The 20,918-nt window shown below is 47.7% G+C and overlaps 1 protein-coding gene across 6 annotated transcripts in view; it reads left to right on the forward strand.

Annotated features, from left to right (window-relative positions):
* The first annotated feature begins 5,351 nt into the window (after positions 1–5,351).
* Positions 5,352–20,918, forward strand: part of VWA2 (von Willebrand factor A domain containing 2) — a 65,746-nt gene continuing 50,179 nt past the window's right edge. The window contains exons 1-2 of one of the 6 annotated variants that reach the window (XM_029610461.1): positions 5,385–5,638; positions 20,734–20,833. Coding sequence is in view for 3 of the 6 variants with exons in the window: in XM_029610463.1 (XP_029466323.1) it covers positions 12,395–12,441 (47 nt within the window). In the remaining 3 variants the exon portion in view is untranslated. The other 5 variants (XM_029610462.1, XM_029610460.1, XM_029610463.1 and 2 more) reach the window with 5 other exon arrangements.

A 20,918-nucleotide genomic window follows, 5' to 3' on the forward strand; every position in this document is an offset into this window, starting at 1 on the left:
GGGAAGGGGAAAGGACACCATCGCTTCCATTGTTTCACCCCAGTTTGGGGGGGGGGGGGTTGTAACTACTGTTGCTCAGTTAGATGTTTAATGACCTTTAAAGAGTGTTCAGGCTTTGACATGAAAGATAATTTGGCAGGGATGGTGGGGGCAGAGTTTATTGAACTGCTCCTACAAGGGAAAGAGTCAGAGGCCAGGGCTAGCACTGGCCCACCCACCACCCCTGGCTTCCCCGACTCTCAGACTCCGCCGCGGGTTACAGGGGTCTGGAATGCAGCCTGCAGGGCAATCCTGAGCGTTTGGATTGCTCTGGCGAGAGCAGGGATTCTTGCAGACAGCCCTTCCCGAACTCACCTTTGTGCCTCGGCAGACTGGGGACTGAAGCTACAGATTCCTCTGAGACAGAGGCAAAACAACTCGCCGGTATCTGCTTTTTGTTTGAATTGTTGCAATGATCTTTGGAGACAGATTCCCACACGTGCCCTGCCACCTGCTTGCTTTCTTTTCCATGAGTTTGGTATCAGTGGTGACAACTTCTCAGCCTTCTGTCTGCCAGGATCAAGTTATCTACCTTCCTTACATTACATGGACCAATGCAGGGCTTCAGAGCAGGGGAGGGCCTGACTCTCAGCTAAGAGCAAGGGGGAAGGAGGGGATGGACTCCCCTTCCTGGTTTATAATCTCATGGTTGAGCCCTACAGCTGATATGTAATTAGCCAGATGAAGAAAATTATTTTCTAAAAAAAAAAATTTGCTCTTATTAATAAATAAAAGTCCTCCTATCTCTCCTCTCCCAGCCATCCAACAGTTTTGGCCTTAGACAAATAAAAAATTATCTTCTTCTTCCCAGTCCCCAGTTATCACTGAAAAAATCCCTCCTCTCGTTCCCTCCCCAGCTATCAGTTGGTCATTAAGAAAAAAAAAATTTCCAAATTGTATAAAAATACAATCTTAGGAGCACAGTCCATATGTATTCTATGCATTAAGGAAGGTGGGAGGAAGGCAAAATGATTATCGGCATGGTTAAAAGGTGAGGTGAAAGAGGCTATTTTATCCTTAAAAAATCGGAAGAAGGATCCATCTGAAGAAAACAGGATAAAGCATAAGCATTGTCAAGTTAAGTGTAAAACATTGATAAGGCAGGCTAAGAGAGAATTTGAAATGAAGTTGGCCATAGAGGCAAAAAATCATAATAAAAACTTTTAAAAAATATATCCAAAGCAAGAAACCTGTGAGGGAGTCGGTTGGCCCATTAGATGACTGAGGGGTTAAAGGGGCTCTTAGGGAAGATAAGGCCATTGCAGAAAGACTAAATGAATTCTTTGCTTCCATGTTTACTAATGAGGATGTTGGGGAGAGACCAGTTCTGGAGATGGTTTTCAAGAGTGATAAGTCATGAACTGAACCAAATCACTGTGAACCTGGAATATGTAGTAGGCCAGATTGACAAACTAAAGAGCAGCAAATCACCTGGACTGGATGGTATGCATCCTAGGGTACTGAAGGAACTCAAAAATGAAATTTCTGATCTATTAGTTAAAATTTGTAACCTATCATTAAAATCATCCATTGTACCTGAAGACTGGAGGGTGGCCAATGTAACCCCCAATATTTAAAAAAGGCTCCAGGGGCGATCCGGGTAACTATAGACCAGTGAGCCTGACTTCAGTGCCGGGAAAAATAGTGGAAAGTATTCTAAAGATCAAAATCGTAGAGCATATAGAAAAACATGGTTTAATGCAGGGGTCAGGAACCTTTTTGGCTGAGAGAGCCATGAACGCCACATATTTTAAAATTAATTCTGTGAGAGCCATACTAACTACAACCCCCCACCCTCCTGACTCCAAGACCTACCAAATTCATTTACTACAACCCCCTACTCTCCTGATGCCCCCAAGACCTCCAAAATTAATTTACTACAACCCCCACCCTCTTGACCCCCCCCCCCAAGACCTGCCAAAAGTCCCTGGTGGTCCAGCGGGGGTCCGGGAGTGATCTCCTGGACTTGGGCTGTCGGCTGCCAGTAGTCAAAATGGCGCAGACAGCCCTTTGCCCTCACTATGTCACTGGGGTCGACCAATGGCGGCGGTAGCCCCTGTGACATAGTAAGGGCAAAGGGCCGTCGACGCCATTTTGATTATTGGCAGCCAACGGCCCTTTGCCCTTACTATGTCACAAGGGCTACTGCCGCCATTAGTCAACCCCAGTGACATAGTGAGGGCAAAGGGCCGTCGGCGCCATTTTGACTACTGGCAGCCGACAGCCCAAGTCCAGGAGATTGCTCCCGGACCGCTCCTGGACCCCCGCTGGACCACCAGGGACTTTTGGCAGGTCTTGGGGGGGGGGGGTCAGGAGGGTGGGGGTTGTAGTAAATTAATTTTGGAGGTCTTGGGGGCTTCAGGAGGGTGGGGGATTTTGTTAGATTTTTACTTTTTTATTAAAGATTTGTCTGCGAGCCAGATGCAACCATCAAAAGAGCCATATATGGCTCCCGAGCCATAGGTTCCTGACCCCTGGTTTAATGGAACACAGCATGTATTTTCCCAAGGGAAGACTTGCCTAACATCTGCTTCATTTTTTTGAAGGGGTTAAGAAACATGTGGATAAAGGTGAACCGGTAGACAAAGTGTATTTGGATTTTCAGAAGGCGTTTGAGAGAGTCCCTCATGAGAGGCTTTTAAGAAAACTAAAAAGTAATGGGATAGAGGCGTTGTCCTTTCGTTGATTACAAACTGGTTACAGAGAGTAGGATTAGTCAATTTTCTCAGTGGAAAAGGGTAAACAGTGGAGTGCCTCAGGGATCTGTTCTTGGACCAGTACTTTTCGATATATTTATAAATGACCTGAAAAGGAATACGACGAGTGAAGTTATCATATTTGCAGATGATAAAAAATTATTCAGAGTAGTTAAATCACAAGTGGATTGTGATAAATTGCAAGAGGACCTTGCAAGATGGGAAGATTGGGCATCCACATGGCAGATGAAATTTAATGTGGATAAGGGCAAGGTGATGCACATAGGGAAAAATAATCCATGCTGTAGTTACACGATTTTAGGTTCCATATTAGGAGCTACCACCCAGGAAAAAGATCTAGGCATCATAGTGGATAATACATTGAAATCGTCAGCTCAGTGTGCTGCGGCAGTCAAAAAAACAAACAATGTTAGGAATTATTAGGAAGGGAATAGTGAATAAAATGGCTAATGTCATAATGCCTCTGTATCGCTCCATGGTGAGACCGCACCTTGAGTACAATTCTAGTCACTGCATCTCAAAAAAGATATAGTTGCGATGGAGAAGGTACAAAATGATAAATGATAAATTTATCATTTTATCAAAATGATAAAGGGGATGGAACAGCTCCCCTATGAGGAAAGGCTGAAGAGGTTAGGGCTGTTCAGCCTGGAGAAGAGATGGCTGAGGGGGGATATGATAGAGGTGTTTAAAATCATGGGAGGTCTAGAACAGGTAAATGTGAATCAGTTATTTACTCTTTCAGATAATAGAAGGACTAGGGGACATTCCATGAAGTTAGCAAGTAGCACATTTAAAACTAATTGGAGAAAATTCTTTTTCACTCAACGCATAATAAAGCTCTGGAATTTGTTGCCAGAGGATGTGGTTAGTGCAGTTAGTGTAGCTGGGTTTAAAAAATGTTTGGATAAGTTCTTGGAGGAGAAGTCCATAAACTGCTATTAATCAAGTTTACTTAGGGAATAGCCACTGCTATTAATTGCATCAGTAGCATGGGATCATCTTAGTGTTTGGGTACTTGCCAGGTTCTTATGGCCTGGTTTGGCCTCTGTTGGAAACAGGATGCTGGGCTTGATGGACCCTTGGTCTGACTCAGCATGGCATGTTCTTATGTTTTCCTCATTAGTCAACCACCAGCTCATCCTTAAAAAAAAAAAAAAAAAATATCCCTTGCCCTTCAACATTACTAGAATTAATATCTCTGGGATCCTTACCCAGTCAGGTTTTCAGAATATCCACAATGAATATACCTGAGACAGGGTTGGGGAGCCCTGGAACATCCCCATCCCTTGGCCTTTTTCCCCTAGTTGTGGGTGGACCTAAGGAATGATTTCTAGGAGGAGAGGAGCTGCAGTTGAATGTTAACAAGCCTGTGTGAGATGCTCTGCTGTGCCGTCAGCCCTCATCTGGCCCCCATCCCCTCCTGGATTCACTGGGGGAGGGGTGCTTCCCTCCCCCCCCTCTTGCCAGTTGAGTATTCAGGATATTCCTAATCAATATGCATAAGAAATATTTGTATATATATATAATGCATGCAACTCTTGTGCATATTCATTAGAAGTATCCTCCCTAGGTGAGGGGCCACCCAAGGACCTGTTAGAGTTGGCCAACTAGGGCGAGGGTGGCCAACTCCGGTGCTTAAAAGCAACGAACACCGCCAAGTTTTCAGGATATCTACAATGAATGTGCATGAGCTAAGTTTGCAGGCAGTGCCTCCATCATATGCAAGCCTATGTCATGCATATTCATGGTGGATGGCCTGGTAACCTAGCCTGGTTGTGGCTCTCTAGTACCGGAGTTGACGACTCCTGCTCTAGGGAAGGTAGGGTATGAATGCAGGGCAGATCCTGACTCTCTCAGGGTGCATCATTAACATTCAGTTCCAGCTGCTTCCCTCCCAGCGCTGGGGCCTTAAAACCAGTCCCAACTGGGGGGGGGGGGGGAAGCGAGGCCTGTAGGGCAGCCTGGTGGAAAGGGTTAGGAAAGGTCGCTGCAGGGCAGGTGCTGCTTCCTCCTTTTCACTCATCGTTGCTCCGTGGAGCTGCAGCGATGCTGCTGGGGCGCGATGTTGCTGGGCGAGAGACGCTGACCTCTGACCTCTGACCCCAAGGTCCCGCCCATGGCTGCAGTGCACAATGAAGCAGGGGCAGGGGCTGCAGCTCTCCCTGTGGCTGCTCCAGAGGCTGCAGATGCAGGTGCGCGCGGGCTGCCTTTGCTTCCTCTCGTGCATGGCGGGGGATTGGGTGCCCTCCACTTTTGCGCTTCCTGGTTTCTTAGGTTCTCGCTCATTAGGGACTGAGGATGGGGGGGGGGGGCTTCCCCTGTTGCCCTGGCTTTGTGGCCGCTACAGCTTTGCCTAGGGGAGGGAGGGGGGGTCTTGCTGCTGATTGCTCCCCAGATCAGAGCTTGCAGGGAAGGGGGCGGGTGGCTTCAGACCTGTGCCCCACGGACAGGGCACCCCCCCCCCTCATTCAATCTCAGTGCTAGCACGGCCCCTCCCTTTTGCGCCAATCTTTCTAAAAGTGGCACTCGGGGAGGTTTAATAATCAAATACCAGCGATCGCCGGCGCTCAGTGCATCCAAGAGCAGTGCAAATGCTCCGGCAGCGGGTGAAGCGGGTAAATGTTTCTCTGCTCCCTCCGCCTTCTCCGGGAGCGGCAGCGCTGGCGTCTGTAACCTGAGCCCGGATCTGCAAGTCCCCGCCCCGCCAGGGTCCCTGCCGGCACGGATCCCAGCAGCAGGCTGCTTCTCAGGGGATTAGGGCTCATCTGCCAAACCTGTAATGCGAATAGAGAGGGCAGCCAGCCCCGCTGCGCAGCCTGCGGATCGTCCCGATCCCGGGGGATAGGGAGGGGGCAGACTGTCCGGATCCTCAGCTCAGGGTAAGCCGCGCTGTCTCCCTCCCCCCGCCCCCGGTCCTCTCTCCCTGCCTGGGGGAGCCGCCGAGCCCTCCCTCCCTCCCTCCTCCTGTGTGTGTGTGGGTGCCGGGAGCACTGCAGAGTTTGCAGCTGTGAACAGAAACCGTGGAGGGTTTGCGTTGCTTTGCAAGGCGGCGCAGGCTGTCACAGTACAAGGTGCGCGAGGCAGGGACTGTGCGCACGCGGGAAGAAAGCGCGAGAACCATTTGCGCGACTTCCAGAAATTCCGCGAAGTCTGGGATATGCAAAGGCTGAAGCCGTGCAGGAAGGAAGCCGGTGGCCTGGCTCCTTCTCTCCAGGGCTGCATTTCTCCAGGCATCTCCCCTCCCCCGGCCCTGGCAGCTGGGCACAGCTCGGCCTGGCTCTCCTGCTGAGGGCTGTGCTCGGGGCCCATCGCTTCTGAAACTTTGCCTGGGCTCAGAAGCCTCTGCCTCCATCTCAGACCCAGGCAGTCACCATCCCAGATCGCTTTCTCTCTCTCTCTCTCTCTGATTGAAGTTCATTTCTCTCTTGCATTTATTTATTTATTTATTTATTTAGGATTTTTATATACCGACCTTCTCAATACAAATATCAAATCAGGTCGGTTTACATAGAACAAAACTGTCGCGGTTGAGGCGTTACATTAAACAGAGTTTCTGAACATAAGAACATAATTTTTAAATATTAAATAAATAAATAGACAACAATAACTCGTCAAAATAACATGAATAAATGTAGGGAATAGTTAAAAAAAAAGAGGGTAGGCTAAATAGGGATATACAAGTAACGGAGAACAGTGTTGATGGGCAAAAAACATGAGAATACATGAGCTAGAGAACTAATGCATCAACAAAGGAGTCTTTTTAAAACACGTTTTTTTAAAACATTTGCAGTTTCACTATCACTAATGGGTGTGAAAGAATTCCCAGAAATATAATGTTAGGTCCATTTGTATTTTCTGCTTCTGTGCTATTCTGGCCCCGGTCTCCTGCTTTAATTTAGATTCTGGGGTCGCATGTGTCATTTCCAAACTTGTGTCTTATATTTCTGCTCCAGCCCTAAAATTCAGGCAAGGGAAATGCAGAAAGCTGCTGAGATTATCTGCACCTGGTCGATTGTCTGCGCGGCATCAAGGAAATGATCGAATTTCCCACCAGGGATAGGTGGCTCCATGTTGACATTTCCCAGTTCAGACACTGTCTGTGCTTTTCAGAAATTCTCTCCAGAGCTCCCTTTTTGCTTAATTCAGTTGCATGAGCTGCTGGAATTCTTCAAATGGAAAAAGGTAAAATAAGTATAGAGGGGTCTGCCACACATGCAGAGCTCACAGATGTTTTCCCAGGGGCTCATTTTAAAGGAGAAGGCGCACAGCTTTCTGACTGGGCATAAGAGTGTAGATAAGAGCCAGGCTCCCCCGCACACTGCCAAAGCATCAAAGACTTCCAAACTGGTTTATTTATAATTAATTTTAAAACAATGGTCTGAATTAGGTATTTAACACAACTTGGATTCTAATCTAGATTGTCCCAGATGGAAAATAAATCATCATGACTGCTGTGGAGGGAAGATATTTCGCTCTTGTGTGGAGAATCAGATTCCTTCTCCCCTAGGACATTCATCAGCCACTGCCACTGTGCACTGATCTGTGATCTGTGGTTGTTTTATGGCTCCTGAGTACATCTGACTTACTCTTCTCCTCCTCCTCATATACACCTAAGGATAGATGTTTCAAATCTGTGATTCACAATTTTTTTTTCCTGTCAGGGACTTTGTAAGAGAACAAAATTATACCTTCCCTGCTTCCTTGGTCACCTACATACTGTATAAGCACACACACACGCCTCCCTCTGTTTCTTCCACATACACACCTCTCTATATTTCTTACACACGTACACACACCTCTGTCTCACACACACACATCTCTCTCTCTCTATTTCATACACACATATCCCCTCTCTAGTTTTCTTGCATGCACACACACACACACACACACACACACCTGTCTCACACACACACACATTCCTCTCTCTATATTTATTACACACTCCTCTCCATATTTCATACACACATATCCCCTCTCTAGCTTTCTTGCATGCACACACACCCCTGCCTCACCCACACATGTACACACATGCAGGCTCTCTCGTGCTCACCCACACATGTACACACATGCAGGCTCTCTCGTGCTCACACACAATACTTTCTCGGTGGTTCCATGCAGTGTTGCTGCCTGCTGGTTTCTGGTTATCTTGTGTTTTATTCTTGAAACTCTAGACAGGAGAGTTCCTAATGAAGTTCCAACTCATGACTTCTCCGTGGGTCTTCCCTGGCTCATTAGTGACTCCAGAAATCACTGCTTTAATGGCCCAGATTCTTACAAATACCTGTTTAGGAGCCTGGTGCAGTAGCAGTGCTTCTGTCTTTTCGATCAGGCGCCTTTTGTTCTTGGCCTTTTGACTGCAATCACCTGTAGAATGGAGGGCGAACAACGTGGGAGATGCCCAGTCCAGCTAGGAAGACAAACCCTGCCATAAAAGAAGCAGGAAAAGCAGCTCCCCCCTTCCCGCCTGAATCTAAATGAATGCAGGGGACCGGGACCTGTGTGCAGTGGGGAAAGAGACTGTGTGACTGTCCGCAGGGCGTGCAAGAGGACCCGGGTCCTCTCCTCTCCCCTCACCCCTTCGGTGTCCCATACAGCGGCTAAAAGTGGATCCCCGACTTTATCAGGATTGGGGGGGGGGGGGGGGGGGTAGCAGGAAGGACTGCTCTATCCCTTTGGTGGAGCAGCTCCGCAGAGTTTGGGTTTTCCCCAGTGCTGTAAAGCCGGTCTGCGTCTCCTCTCGTGGGCATTCAGGGGACAATGGTCAGAAGAGCCCGTCCAGGTGCATAGGGAATTGCAGCTCATATACTTTGCACCCGTGCTCTGTGCTGGTGAAATCTGGGCCCTTCTAGCGGAGAGCCAGGAGGCAGGGGAGAGAGACGGGTCCTTGTGAGACGGGAGCTGTGCCTGCAGTGCTGCAGAAAGCCGCTGGCGACATAACCCAACTCTCAGCGCCGGTGCCGTTAACTTCTGTCACATCGGTGCCCCCAAGTCCAGCCGGGGGCAAGAGAGGCAGGGAGGAGCTAAGGTGAGTAAGATCTGCCCAGCTCTTGTGACTCACCGGGAACATGCACCATACACATCCTGCAGGCGTCGGCATGGGGTGGGCCCCTGGGGGCCCCCACCAGCGTTTCCAAAGGCAGCGTTGGAGTGTGCACTCCCAGCCGGCAGGGGGTGTGCATGCACAGATCCAGCTCTGACAGTGCAATGGTACTGATAGAAACCTGAGGCACTGAGCTGGCCTGGAAGCAGGAGGTTTATTCCTGCTTTAGCAAGATTCAGGTGGCAGGGTCAGCCCCTCCCCCCCCACCCCTATTGTGCTGGGTCAAGAAGGACCCATCCTCAGCTGTTAGCCCAGATCCTTTGCTTGGATGTTACCCAGGAAATGGGCCAAGGAGAGTCCTCACCGTTCCATTTTTTTTCTGATTCTTGTTTGCCAGCAGTCAGTGTGCAAGATGTAGGGGCATCCGAGTCACGTTCTTAATGTTTCAGATCTGCTGACACAAAACCAGGCCTCTGGCTCTCAGATGGTAGTAATTCCTCTGGCTCAGATTTCACTTCCAGCCCTTTGGAGGTAAAACATAAGAGCGTTAGCATTTAATGAAAGGAAGCTTAACAGTTTGCTCTTCCTGGGAGTTTTGCTCTAGGGGTGACCTGCAAACATATAATGTTGAACGTTTCCTGTTCCTTCCTGGCCTTCTGTTGATTTGGCAGCAGTAATCCTGGGGATTCCCTAGCCCTCAGCATCACCACGGGCTTTTAAACCATTGGAGAAGCCCTCCTGAGACACAGAAAGGACCCCTCCTCCTGTTCTGATCGGTGCCTGAAGGCAGATGGAAGGAGATCTGTCAAACTCTGCAAGCTGTGGCGTGTGGCAGGCAGAGGCCTGCCCTGGACTCTTACTCCCAGTGTCGGCCTTGCTTTTTATTATTATTAATCAGGCAGTCTCCACCAGAACCTCAAGTCGAGGTGCCAGAGTGAATAAATGCAAAACCCAGGACACAGAATTAACAGCGCAACAGTGCATTAAAGAAGGAAAACATAACACGATTGCAATAAATCAGCCAGACAGTCCCTTCTCCTTGCTGGACTAGGCCGGGTGTCTTTGGGTCTTATTTGGGAGGCTCTGGCTAAGCTTTCCTCTCAGTCTGCAGATCAATATCAGGGTCTGGATACGGCAGTTCAGCGGCTGCAGGAAGAGGTCTCTGCTACACCTGAAAAGGCTCAGAGCTTGGAAACTGGGATCCTTCCGCGCACTTCCAGAGTCTTCAGGCTCCCTCGCTGATGGACATCGTTGTCTTGATAGCAAAACTGAGAAGCTGGAGAATGTTGCTAGAAGAAGAAATATGAGGCTCATCAGTTTTTATTAGGGAAACGTTGAGGCCGTATTTTCTTGAAGTGCTGAAAACTCCTGAAAATGCAATTCCTCCAATTTCCAAAGCTTATGATTTGCCATGGAAAAAACGCTGCACAAGATCCCAATTCGCCTCAAGTCTTTTTGGATATAACTGTAGACTCTGACTGAGATTATATTTTGCAGTTATTTTTTCGTAACAGGGCGTTCTTGTTCCAGGGTTCAAAGGTCCGTATTTACCCTGCGCTGTATCCAATAGCAGCCCAGTGCAAAAGGAAGCGGGGTTTGCTGCTTCGTTCTGCAGTTTTGAGGATGGGAGCCTTGCTTTGGCTTCATTTCCCCAGTAAATGTGTGGTAAAGTTTCAGGGGGGGGGTCAAATATGTATTTTTTGAGCCTTCTCAATTATCCTCGTTCATATCTGAAACGCCCATTCCCGGTGCCACCTCTCCTACTGGTTAAAGAGGCTTTAATTTAAGAAGGCCTCCCAGTGCTTAAATTATATAAATGATCCAATGTCTCCTCCCCCTCCAACTTGGGGTCTGATAAAGCACAAGCTCTAGATTTTTCCCTCTATTTTAGTTTTCTTTGTATTGTAATTTCTCATCTGTGCTGTTTCTAAACCAGTGGTGCACTTGGATTGTTACGCAAAATCAGTAGAAATGAACTATATCTTTACCACATAAAAACGGTATCGCCTGCAGCGTGTTTGACCCTGAATTGCACGTGCAGTGGGGGTAGGAGGTGATATGAGACTCATGGGAGGGGGGGGGGGGGTAAGCTCGGGAGTCACATCAGAAAATATTTTGGGTGCTGGATGCCTGGATCGGCCTCCCAGATGTGGGTGGTGGAGAACTGAGGAGAGAGCAGATTGTGATAAATTGCAGGAGGACCTTGTGAGACTGGAAAATTGGGCATCCAAATGGCAGATGAAATTTAATGTGGATAAGTGCAAGGTGATGCATATAGGGAAAAATAACCCTTGCTGTAGTTACACAATATTAGGTTCCATATTAGGAGCTACCACCCAGGAAAAAGATCTAGGCATCATTGTGGATAATACATTGAAATCGTCGGCTCAGTGTGCTGCAGCAGTTAAAAAAGCAAACAGAATGTTAGGAATTATTAGGAAGGGAATGGTGAATAAAACGGAAAATGTCATAATGCCTCTGTATCGCTCCATGGTGAGACCGCACCTTGAATACTGTGTACAATTCTGGTCACCGCATCTCAAAAAAGATATAATTGCGATGGAGAAGGTACAGAGAAGGGCTACCAAAATGATAAGGGGAATGGAACAGCTCCCCTATGAGGAAAGACTAAAGAGGTTAGGACTTTTCAGCTTGGAGAAGAGACGACTGAGGGGGGATATGATAGAGGTGTTTAAAATCATGAGAGGTCTAGAACGGGTAGATGTGAATCTGTGTTTTACTCTTTCGGATAGTAGAAGGACTAGGGGGCACTCCATGAAGTTAGCATGGGGCACATTTAAAACTAATCGGAGAAAGTTCTTTTTTACTCAACGCACAATAAAGCTCTGGAATTTGTTGCCAGAGAATGTGGTTCGTGCAGTTAGTATAGCTGTGTTTAAAAAAGGATTGGATAAGTTCTTGGAGGAGAAGTCCATTACCTGCTATTAAGTTCACTTAGAGAATAGCCACTGCCATTAGCAATGGTTACATGGAATAGACTTAGTTTTTGGGTACTTGCCAGGTTCTTATGGCCTGGATTGGCCACTGTTGGAAACAGGATGCTGGGCTTGATGGACCCTTGGTCTGACCCAGTATGGCATTTTCTTATGTTCTTATGTTCTTATAAAATATCAGAGAGAAAATCAGAAGGACAGCCCGGCAGGGGAGGACTTCTCAGCGGAAGATCGCCCCCTTAACCACCTCCCGATCGGGGCCTACACCAGAATGAAAAACATCTGAAATTAGGATGGCTCCTCGCTCACCTCCAACTTGTTTCTTGTTCTACAAAACGAGGAGGAGACCTGATGATCGGGAGCCAGGACAGGAGGTTTGTGCTCTCAGACTTACCGGAACCCTAGCATGGATCACAGGGGGCCTGGTGCAGCTTCCTCAGAAATGGATGACGGTTCCAGATCTGACGTAATGTGAGGGGGGGGGGAGTGGATTTAACAATGTCAGAGAATTGAGCCTCCATTGGTAAAAGAGAGTCGGACGTCACTTCCGAGACTGCACCCATCGGGACTGAATGGAAGCAGCGTAGCCCCTGCCAAAGAAGGAGGGACCCGGAAAGGATGCGACCTGCAGTTTTCGTGGGATGCGGCACCTCCTCCAGACTTTGGCTAAACTTGGCAAAGCTCTCAGGTGAGTCGGACATCAGCGGCATAAAAATTAAATTCTGTGCCAGACCGACACCGAGCTTCCATGCAAGCACGCCGATACATTGAGGTACAGAGGAGATAACATTGATCCCCAGCACACGCCACTCAGGAATCGGGGTCTCCTCCCCTAAAATAATGTTCCACGTTCAGCCAAGTTGTGATTAAAAACAATGAAATATAACACCGGATATGTAAATGTAATAATTGACTCCACAAAATACTGCCGTCTAGTGCAGTGTGCTTCCCTCACCTAACCAGTCGGGTTTTCAGGGTATCTATAATGAACGTGCATGAGAGAGATTTGCATATATTGGACGCATATGCAGATCTAGCTCATGCATGTTCATCGTGGTAATCCTGAAACCCGGACTGGATTAGGGGTGCTTGCAGGAGGGGACTGGGAAACCCTGGTCTAGTGTCAAATGCAGACCTGAAATCTAGGATAGAGGGTCCCAAACCTTTCCTAGAGGACCCCCAGCCAGTCAGGTTTGTCAGGATATCCCCCAAAGATTATCCATGAGATAAAATGTGCATGCAAATGTATCTCCTGCATATTCATTGTGGAGATCCTGAAACCCTGACTGGCTGGTTTGGGAACCTCTGATCATTACAGCCCTGAAAGCTGCTCTGAACCCAGATTGACCAAGGACTCGGTGATTATTGTCATTCAACACCTTGCTGCAGTTGCTGGGATGCTCAGTTACTTTCCCAGGGAGTGGAGAGCCGCATACTGCTCTGTAATTATCCAAGCTGTTGATTTGCAGGAATGAATTTTTCACCGGAGGTCGTACTGTAAAAGGACTCCCTGGGCTAGGCACAAACCTCTCTGATAAATAAGCGTTTACAGTAAACCTCATGATCTGGCAGGCCCTTTCTGGAAGATTTGATTAGCCAGGATAGGCAGGGATCCGGAGAACAGGTCTATCCGCAGCCCGTCACTTACCTCATGGGCTACTAAACAACAGGAATTTACTACAGAGGCAAACGCCTGTTTAGCTAATTCTTTCTGGATGCAAACATTAGAAGAATTATTTTCTTATTATTGCTGGCACAGAAGCCCTTGCATCTCCTTCCACTTTCCATACACCTCTGTGTCTGGGAAACCGAGGTGATGCTTGGTTGCTTTTGCCCCATTCCTCTGCCCAGGGGGCAAAGTTAACCCCTTAAGATTTTGAAAAGTCAAAGGCATTTCAGGGAGGGAAGAAAAGATTAGAAATCAGAGAAGAAGGTCTTTGTGTTGCTCAGTGCCAAACAACAGAGCTGCCAAGTGACCCCGGTCTGTGGAGGGAGGCTAACTTGCATCCCAGTGCATTGTGGTAGTTGTAGTCTCTGCTCCTCCCAGTTGAAGTCGGCGCCGCAGGTGCCATTCTGTCTCCCTGTCTGGCAGGCTGTAATGCTAGAATCAAACCGGCAGCTGTGTTTGTCCGGCTGGCCACGCGTGCAACGGTAAATACAAGTCCTGGTGGCAGCAAAGGCGCTCACGTGTCCGGCAGTCTAAGCAGGAGCCCTGGAAGGCAAAGCTGTTGCCCAAACATCTGGGCAACACCGGCAGCTATTTAGGGTGTTACAAAGCTTTGCGGCTAGATCTGGGACGTGAGGGGCACTGGGTGTGTCCAGACCTAGCCCCCTGCGGGACAGGGAAGTGCCCCCTGGTACCCGAGTGTACCTTGTCATGAGCTGCCGATGAAAAAAAGGTGCCAGCTAAATCCACAATAAAATAGGGGGATCTTGTGCGCTCATCTCCCCAAGATGGCAGGATACAAAGGAGGAAGATTTAAGGACAAGGAGAGACATCTCACAAGTGGGCCCACTCTGCGGCTGGCAGCTGGGATGCACCCTGAGCACGTGGACAGGAAGAACGGGAGAGACTGCTGTCAGCTACGGTGCTACCTAAAGCCTGAGGATTGGTGCAGAATCTGTCTCCTTGAATTCTCTGAAATAATTAGTCCGTTTTCATAAAACTGGGCCCAGAATGCTGTACTCAGGATTTAAATAGTGAACGGTAAAGTCGGGGGAACTTTCCAGGAAGAGAGGTCCCTTCTTGGTGCTGCCTGGTTCCGTCTCTCCCAAGCCCTCCTCGCTTCTCCCCCCCCCCCACCCCCGACCCACCCCCTCCGCACCCCAATGCCGGACGACTACAGAGAGACGGAACCAGGCAGCTTCAAGGCCCCCAGGTGCTTCTGGTTCAGTTCGTGCTGGGAGCGATGCCGCACCGAGATCCAGGGCTGAGTGACGCGAGGGGGTAATGCCTGAGCAATCCACGCACCCAGCAAAATCCCCAGCACCCTGAGATCAGCGCGGCCAGAGGCGGAAGAGAGGCCTTGGTGTGCGGTGCCTGCTCACCGCAGACCCTGTCACGCTTTCACCAGTCTGACTTCGTATTTCAGTTTAAACTTTGCACATTGAAAACAAAATGCAGCTGGAACTTTCCGCCCATGAAACCTGACTCTGTGATGGTTGCTCCCACTGCAAATGAAAACGTTGCCCGAGGGGGGCGGGAGGGGTACAGCTGCTCGGCATGAAGTCGTGAAAAGGTCAACATGACCCCCTGAATCCCCCCCCCCCCCCACCACCACCACCATCATTAATGTTCTGGAGATTCTTGGTCATCCTAGAGTTGCCCTCTGTGCCCCGCGACAGGAGGTCACTTCCCCCTCTTCCGGCCTTGATAATCTCCAGGGACAGCTGATCCTCGGAGATAAGGGGGAAAGTCAATATAATGTTAATGGCGCAGCTAAATCTCCAGCTGCTGTTCCCTGCTGACAGAAAAAGGAAGGATTGAATCGTCCAATTGAGTGCGGCATCTGGCAAGCAGCAGCCTGTCCTGGCTTCGGTCTCCTTGCCAAGTCAAGAGTACGGTGGAATTAGCAGGGCTGGAAAACCAGCGCTGTCTCCCTAAAACCCCAAGCTAGCAACCAGCAGAGAGGAGCCTCACTTCCCACAGACGTGCTGGGGAGGGCTTGTGACCAGCCTGGTTTAGGTTTGCCAGCTAGCTCTGTCTTTTTCAGGATAAGAAACATAAGAAGTTGCCATGCTGGGTCAGACCAAGGGTCCATCAAGCCCAGCATCCTGTTTCCAACAGAGGCCAATCCAGGCTACAAGAACCTGGCAATTAACCAAACACTAAGAAGATCCCATGCTACTGATGCAATTAATAGCAGTGGCTATTCCCTAAGAGGCGGATATTAAAAGGCCCGCGCGCGCCTAAAGCCTCGAGGCTTTCGAAAAGGGGAGGGAGGGGGTGTTCCCGAAACGACGCAGCGTTTCGGGGGTGGGCCCGGGGGCGTGGCGCCGGCCCGGGGGGGTGGTCGAGGCCTCCGGACCAGCCCCCGGGACCGGAGGACGGAGCGGAGCTGCCGGCCGACGCGCGCAAAGTTACGCCTTTGCCGACAAAGGTAGGGGGGTTTAGATAGGGCCGGGGGGGTGGGTTAGGTGGGGGGAGGGCGTAGAAAAGTTCTCGGAGCAGCCTCGGAGGGAACAGGCAGGCCGCGCTGGGCTCAGCGCGCGCAGGTTGCACAAATGTGCATCCCCTTGCGCGCGCGCCGACCCCGGATTTTATAAGATATGCGCGGCTACGCGCGTATCTTATAAAATCCAGCATACTTTTGTTCGCGCCTGCTGCGCGAACAAAAGTACGCGCTCGCGCAAGTATTTAAAATCTGCCCCTATGTAAACTTGATTAATGGACTTCTCCAAGAACTTATCCAAACCTCTTTTGAACCCAGCTACACTAACTGCACTGACCACCTCCTCTGGCAACAAATTCCAGAGCTTTATTGTGCGTTGAGTGAAAAAGAACTTTCTCCGATTAGTCTTAAATGTGCCCCATGCTAACTTCATGGAGTGCCCCCTAGTTCTTCTATTATTCGAAAGTGTAAATAACCGATTCACATCTACTCATTCAAGACCTCTCATGATTTTAAACACTTCTATCATATCCCCCCTCAGTCGTCTCTTCTCCAAGCTGAACAGTCCTAACCTCTTTAGTCTTTCCTCATAGGGGAGTTGTTCCATTCCCCTTATCATTTTGGTTGCCCTTCTCTGTACCTTCTCCATTGCAATTATATCTTTTTTGAGATGCGGCGACCAGAATTGTACACAGTATTCAAGGTGTGGTCTCACCATGGAGCGATACAGAGGCATTATGACATTTTCCGTTTTATTCACCATTCCCTTCCTAATAATTCCCAACATTCTGTTTGCTTTTTTGACTGCCGCAGCACACTGAACCGACGATTTCAATGTGTTATCCACTATGACACCTAGATCTCTTTCTTGGGTTGTAGCACCTAATATGGTACCTAACATTGTGTAACTATAGCATGGGTTATTTTTCCCTATATGCATCACCTTGCACTTATCCACATTAAATTTCATCTGCCATTTGGATGCCCAATTTTCCAGTCTCACAAGGTCTTCCTGCAATTTATCACAATCTGCTTGTGATTTAACTACACTGAACAATTTTGTATCATCTGCAAATTTGATTATCTATTCGTCGTATTTCTTTCCAGATCATTTATAAATATATTGAAAAGTAAGGGTCCCAATACAGATCCCTGAGGCACTCCACTGTCCACTCCCTTCCACTGAGAAAATTGCCCATTTAATCCTACTCTCTGTTTCCTGTCTTTTAGCCAGTTTGCAATCCACATCGCCACCTATCCCATGACTTTTTACTTTTCCTAGAAGCCTCTCATGAGGAACTTTGTCAAACGCCTTCTGAAAATCCAAGTATACTATATCTACCGGTTCACCTTTATCCACATGTTTATTAACTCCTTCAAAAAAGTGGAGCAGATTTGTGAGGCAAGACTTGCCCTGGGTAAATCCATGCTGACTCTGTTCCATTAAACCATGTCTTTCTATATGTTCTGTGATTTTGATGTTTAGAACACTTTCCACTATTTTTCCCGGCACTGAAGTCAGGCTAACCGGTCTGTAGTTTCCCGGATCGCCCCTGGAGCCCTTTTTAAATATTGGGGTTACATTTGCTATCCTCCAGTCTTCAGGTACAATGGATGATTTTAATGATAGGTTACAAATTTTTACTAATAGGTCTGAAATTTCACCTAGTGGAACACTTAACAGTAAGAAGCACACTTTATCTGATAAATGCATTCTCTGATCCAGGACTTTCATGTCCTAGTTTGTCAGTCAGGACATCAGAATGGCTCCATGCACTATCTCGGTTGATAACGCCCAGAGGTGTGCGTTTCAGACCCAAATAAGAATGCGAAGGGAGGTTTTGCTAAGACGTTTCGCCCTTACCTCTGAGCGTGTACAAGATGCTCTTGTCATTTCAATGGATGGGAGCGAGGTTTATAGAGGTGTGATTCTGACTACCCACGTACGTCCCAGAGAGTCGTATGGGGAGAGCAATGCTGTCTGGTACAGCACGGCTGGCAACTTTCACTTCTTTAACAGGTGAATTTTCAAAGGATTCATGCATGTAAATGTAAGCCACTATTGTAGCAATATGCAAATGCTATTTACTCAGGTTAAGTGCATTTATGTGAGTAAATCCCATTTATGTGAGTAAAGGCCCATCCGCTCAAAACTTCGCTTAGTAAAAGAGCTCTTTCCACCGCTGGACCTAAACTCTGGAACTCTCTCCCTCCTGACCTGAGATTGGAACAATCGACACCCACCTTTAAAAAGAGACTCAAGACTTGGTTGTTTAATCAAGCATTCTCCTAATCCCAATAACTATTCTGATCTTTTCAATAATCGACCTCAGGCCCGACTCAGTCAATTCCGAATATATACTCTCCTATATTATATTGTATTTAAACTGTACTCTCCTTGCTCCGTTGAAGTTATTTATTGCTCTCATTAAGTTATTTTATTTATTTCCAAGTTAAATCTTCCCTGTTCTCTGTAAGACATTATTCTATATTCTGTCAATTTTATTGTTACAATGTAAACCGAATTGATTAGTAACTTTGTTACTAGAACTTCGATATATAAAACTGTTAAATAAATAAATAAATCCTATGGACAATTCAATGGCTTATAGCAGTGATGCGTGCACTGCCTCCACTGGATGCAAATCTATCTCATGCGTATTCATGGTGGATATCCTGGAAACCTGGCCTGTCTGTGGCCCTTGAGGACTGGAGTTCGCCATCACTAGCATAGAGTGTAGCAGTTTCCAGAAGCCCACTTACATGTGCATTTACACGTGTAAAGCCCAGTTTTAGGCGTGCAAATGCTTTTGAAATTCAGGCCCTTAAAACTGCTTCTAACGTGTTCCATCAGTCAGAGCCTGGTTTGTCTTCTCGTACATCCAGCCTTTCATTCCCTCACCCCTTCTCACCGGTGGGAGCTCAAATCCCTGGACTCAGCCCATCCAGCAGGGCCCGGCCGGCGTAGCTAAGAGCTCGCAAGAGGCCCAGCTGTTAATTCTTTGTTACTGAGATCTCCTGGTTTCCTGGAAGTGAAAGATGAGTATTCTGCCTAATATTCTAGGCTCAGGAATGCCCCAGCGATGCGAGGAAGAAAATTGTCAAGATGTTGCCTCTGAGATGTGCCAGCACTGAGACCGATCAGACTCGCTCCTCTCTCCCGCCCCAGCCTCAATCAAGGCTTTGTCCCAGGCTCAGCCTGCAAAACCCCCATCCTCAGATTTCTGAAGGGGATTCAGATGCACTCGGTTTGGGTTACGGGTGGTTTTATGTGTGGCCTGCGCTTGGCAGAGGAAGCTGCGCGGGTTTGAAAACATTTATTTATTTATTTTATTTATTTAAATTCTTTTAATATACCGATGCTCAAGACCAGGTCTTATCGTACCGGTTTACAATAAACTAGGGGGAACCAGTTAACAGAGAAAGCAAAAGTTACATTATAACAGGGAACGTGGAACTAGGCTGTTAGAGAAAAGATAGGTTAAACAAATTCTAACTGGAGAGAAGGGCAAAAAGCAGGAGAGGGTGCTTACAGGATAAGAATTATGTACAAATTTACATAGTGTATATGAATTAAGCAAGTTATAAGATAGTGCAATTAGTCGAACAACAGTTCCTTTGAGTTGTGGAAATGGACGCATCCATGGGGTATGAGACTCATCCGTGGGGTATGAGACATTACTCTCTGCATCAATGACAGGGGATGGCAGGAAATTTGAATCAAACAGTTACCAACAAGGGCCCTGAACTTGCTGGTTGATGAAATAGATAAGTATGGGAAAATAAGTGTGGGAGCTTGCTGGGCAGACTGGATGGGCCGATTGGTCTTTTTGTGCCGTCATTTCTATGTTTCTATCTACAGCTCAGTTACTTCGGCATGAGTAGATCCACTACGAAACCAAGATGTAGTATATGCTTTGGAGATGGCAGTAGATAAGATTTGAAGTACAGAGTGGTGATTTTTCATGAGTTCCACTCCTTCCCTTACCTCTGAAGAGATTTCCAGCACTGCAAGGCATATTTGCAAGCTTTTCCTACACATTCTCACAAAAAGATGAGCCCATAGCCATAAGAATCTGCAGGCATCACTAGCCATTACAGTGACACTTGATATTATTTCAAGAGACTCACAGGCCACACACAATGCTTTTCATACTCCTCAAATCATATCATGTGATTGAACTCTGTTTCTCTTGAAGGAGTATCTCTAATTCCTGGGGCCCTTCTTATATGGTGTGCAAGTACCACATCATGTGGATCAGCAAAGTGTTGCACAGGACAGGAGCATAGCATTCAGAGAATGCTTCTTCCATTTCATCCTGTTACACCACCATACAGGTGGAGGCAGAGCACACATTCGTTGTGACATCCCTACCACTACTTAGGGGTGGTGCAGCTGGGAGGAAATCCAGTATCTTCTGCCTGTAGCAAATGGAAACAGCTGGTGATGCAGCAGAATAATTACTTGAACAGGTTTCTAAAGCACGCTTAGGGCCAGGCCACTGGTATTTGCCAGCCTGCTTTTCTAGATGCTCCTAGTCCCGGAGGAGACTAAGTAGAGCCCAGGGGTGGGGGTAGATCTTAAAAATAAAAAAGAGGGGGGGGATAAAACGTTTATTTGCTTTCTGTGGAGCAGCTGCCTTGCCTGCCCTCCTGCCTCCCTCTCCGGTTACTGCCTGGAAGCCATGAAATAAAAAAAAAAAAAGGATCTTTCTGGCCTATTCTAGATGTGAAAGGAGTGGATCTTCACTCAGTTCTCATGGAAGTATGAAAGGGGTAATATCTTGGTTCCCTAGATTTGACAGAGGCTTACTTTCATATTCCCATTAAGCAGGAAGATCAGAAGTATCTGTTTTTGTGTCCTACAGGAACATTTTCAGTTCAAGATGCTCCCTCTTGGTCTGACAACAGCACTGAAGCCCTTTACCAAGATAATGGTAGCTGTGGTGAAGTTTTTGAGGCACAAAGGTACATTCTTCTCTAGATTACTAATCAGAACCAAGAGATGGTTCTCTAGTGGCCAGCAGCATGCTCCAAGTTTTAGTAAGCTTGG

This window comes from Rhinatrema bivittatum, chromosome 7, assembly GCF_901001135.1.
Source record: "Rhinatrema bivittatum chromosome 7, aRhiBiv1.1, whole genome shotgun sequence".
NCBI classification, from domain to species: domain Eukaryota; kingdom Metazoa; phylum Chordata; class Amphibia; order Gymnophiona; family Rhinatrematidae; genus Rhinatrema; species Rhinatrema bivittatum.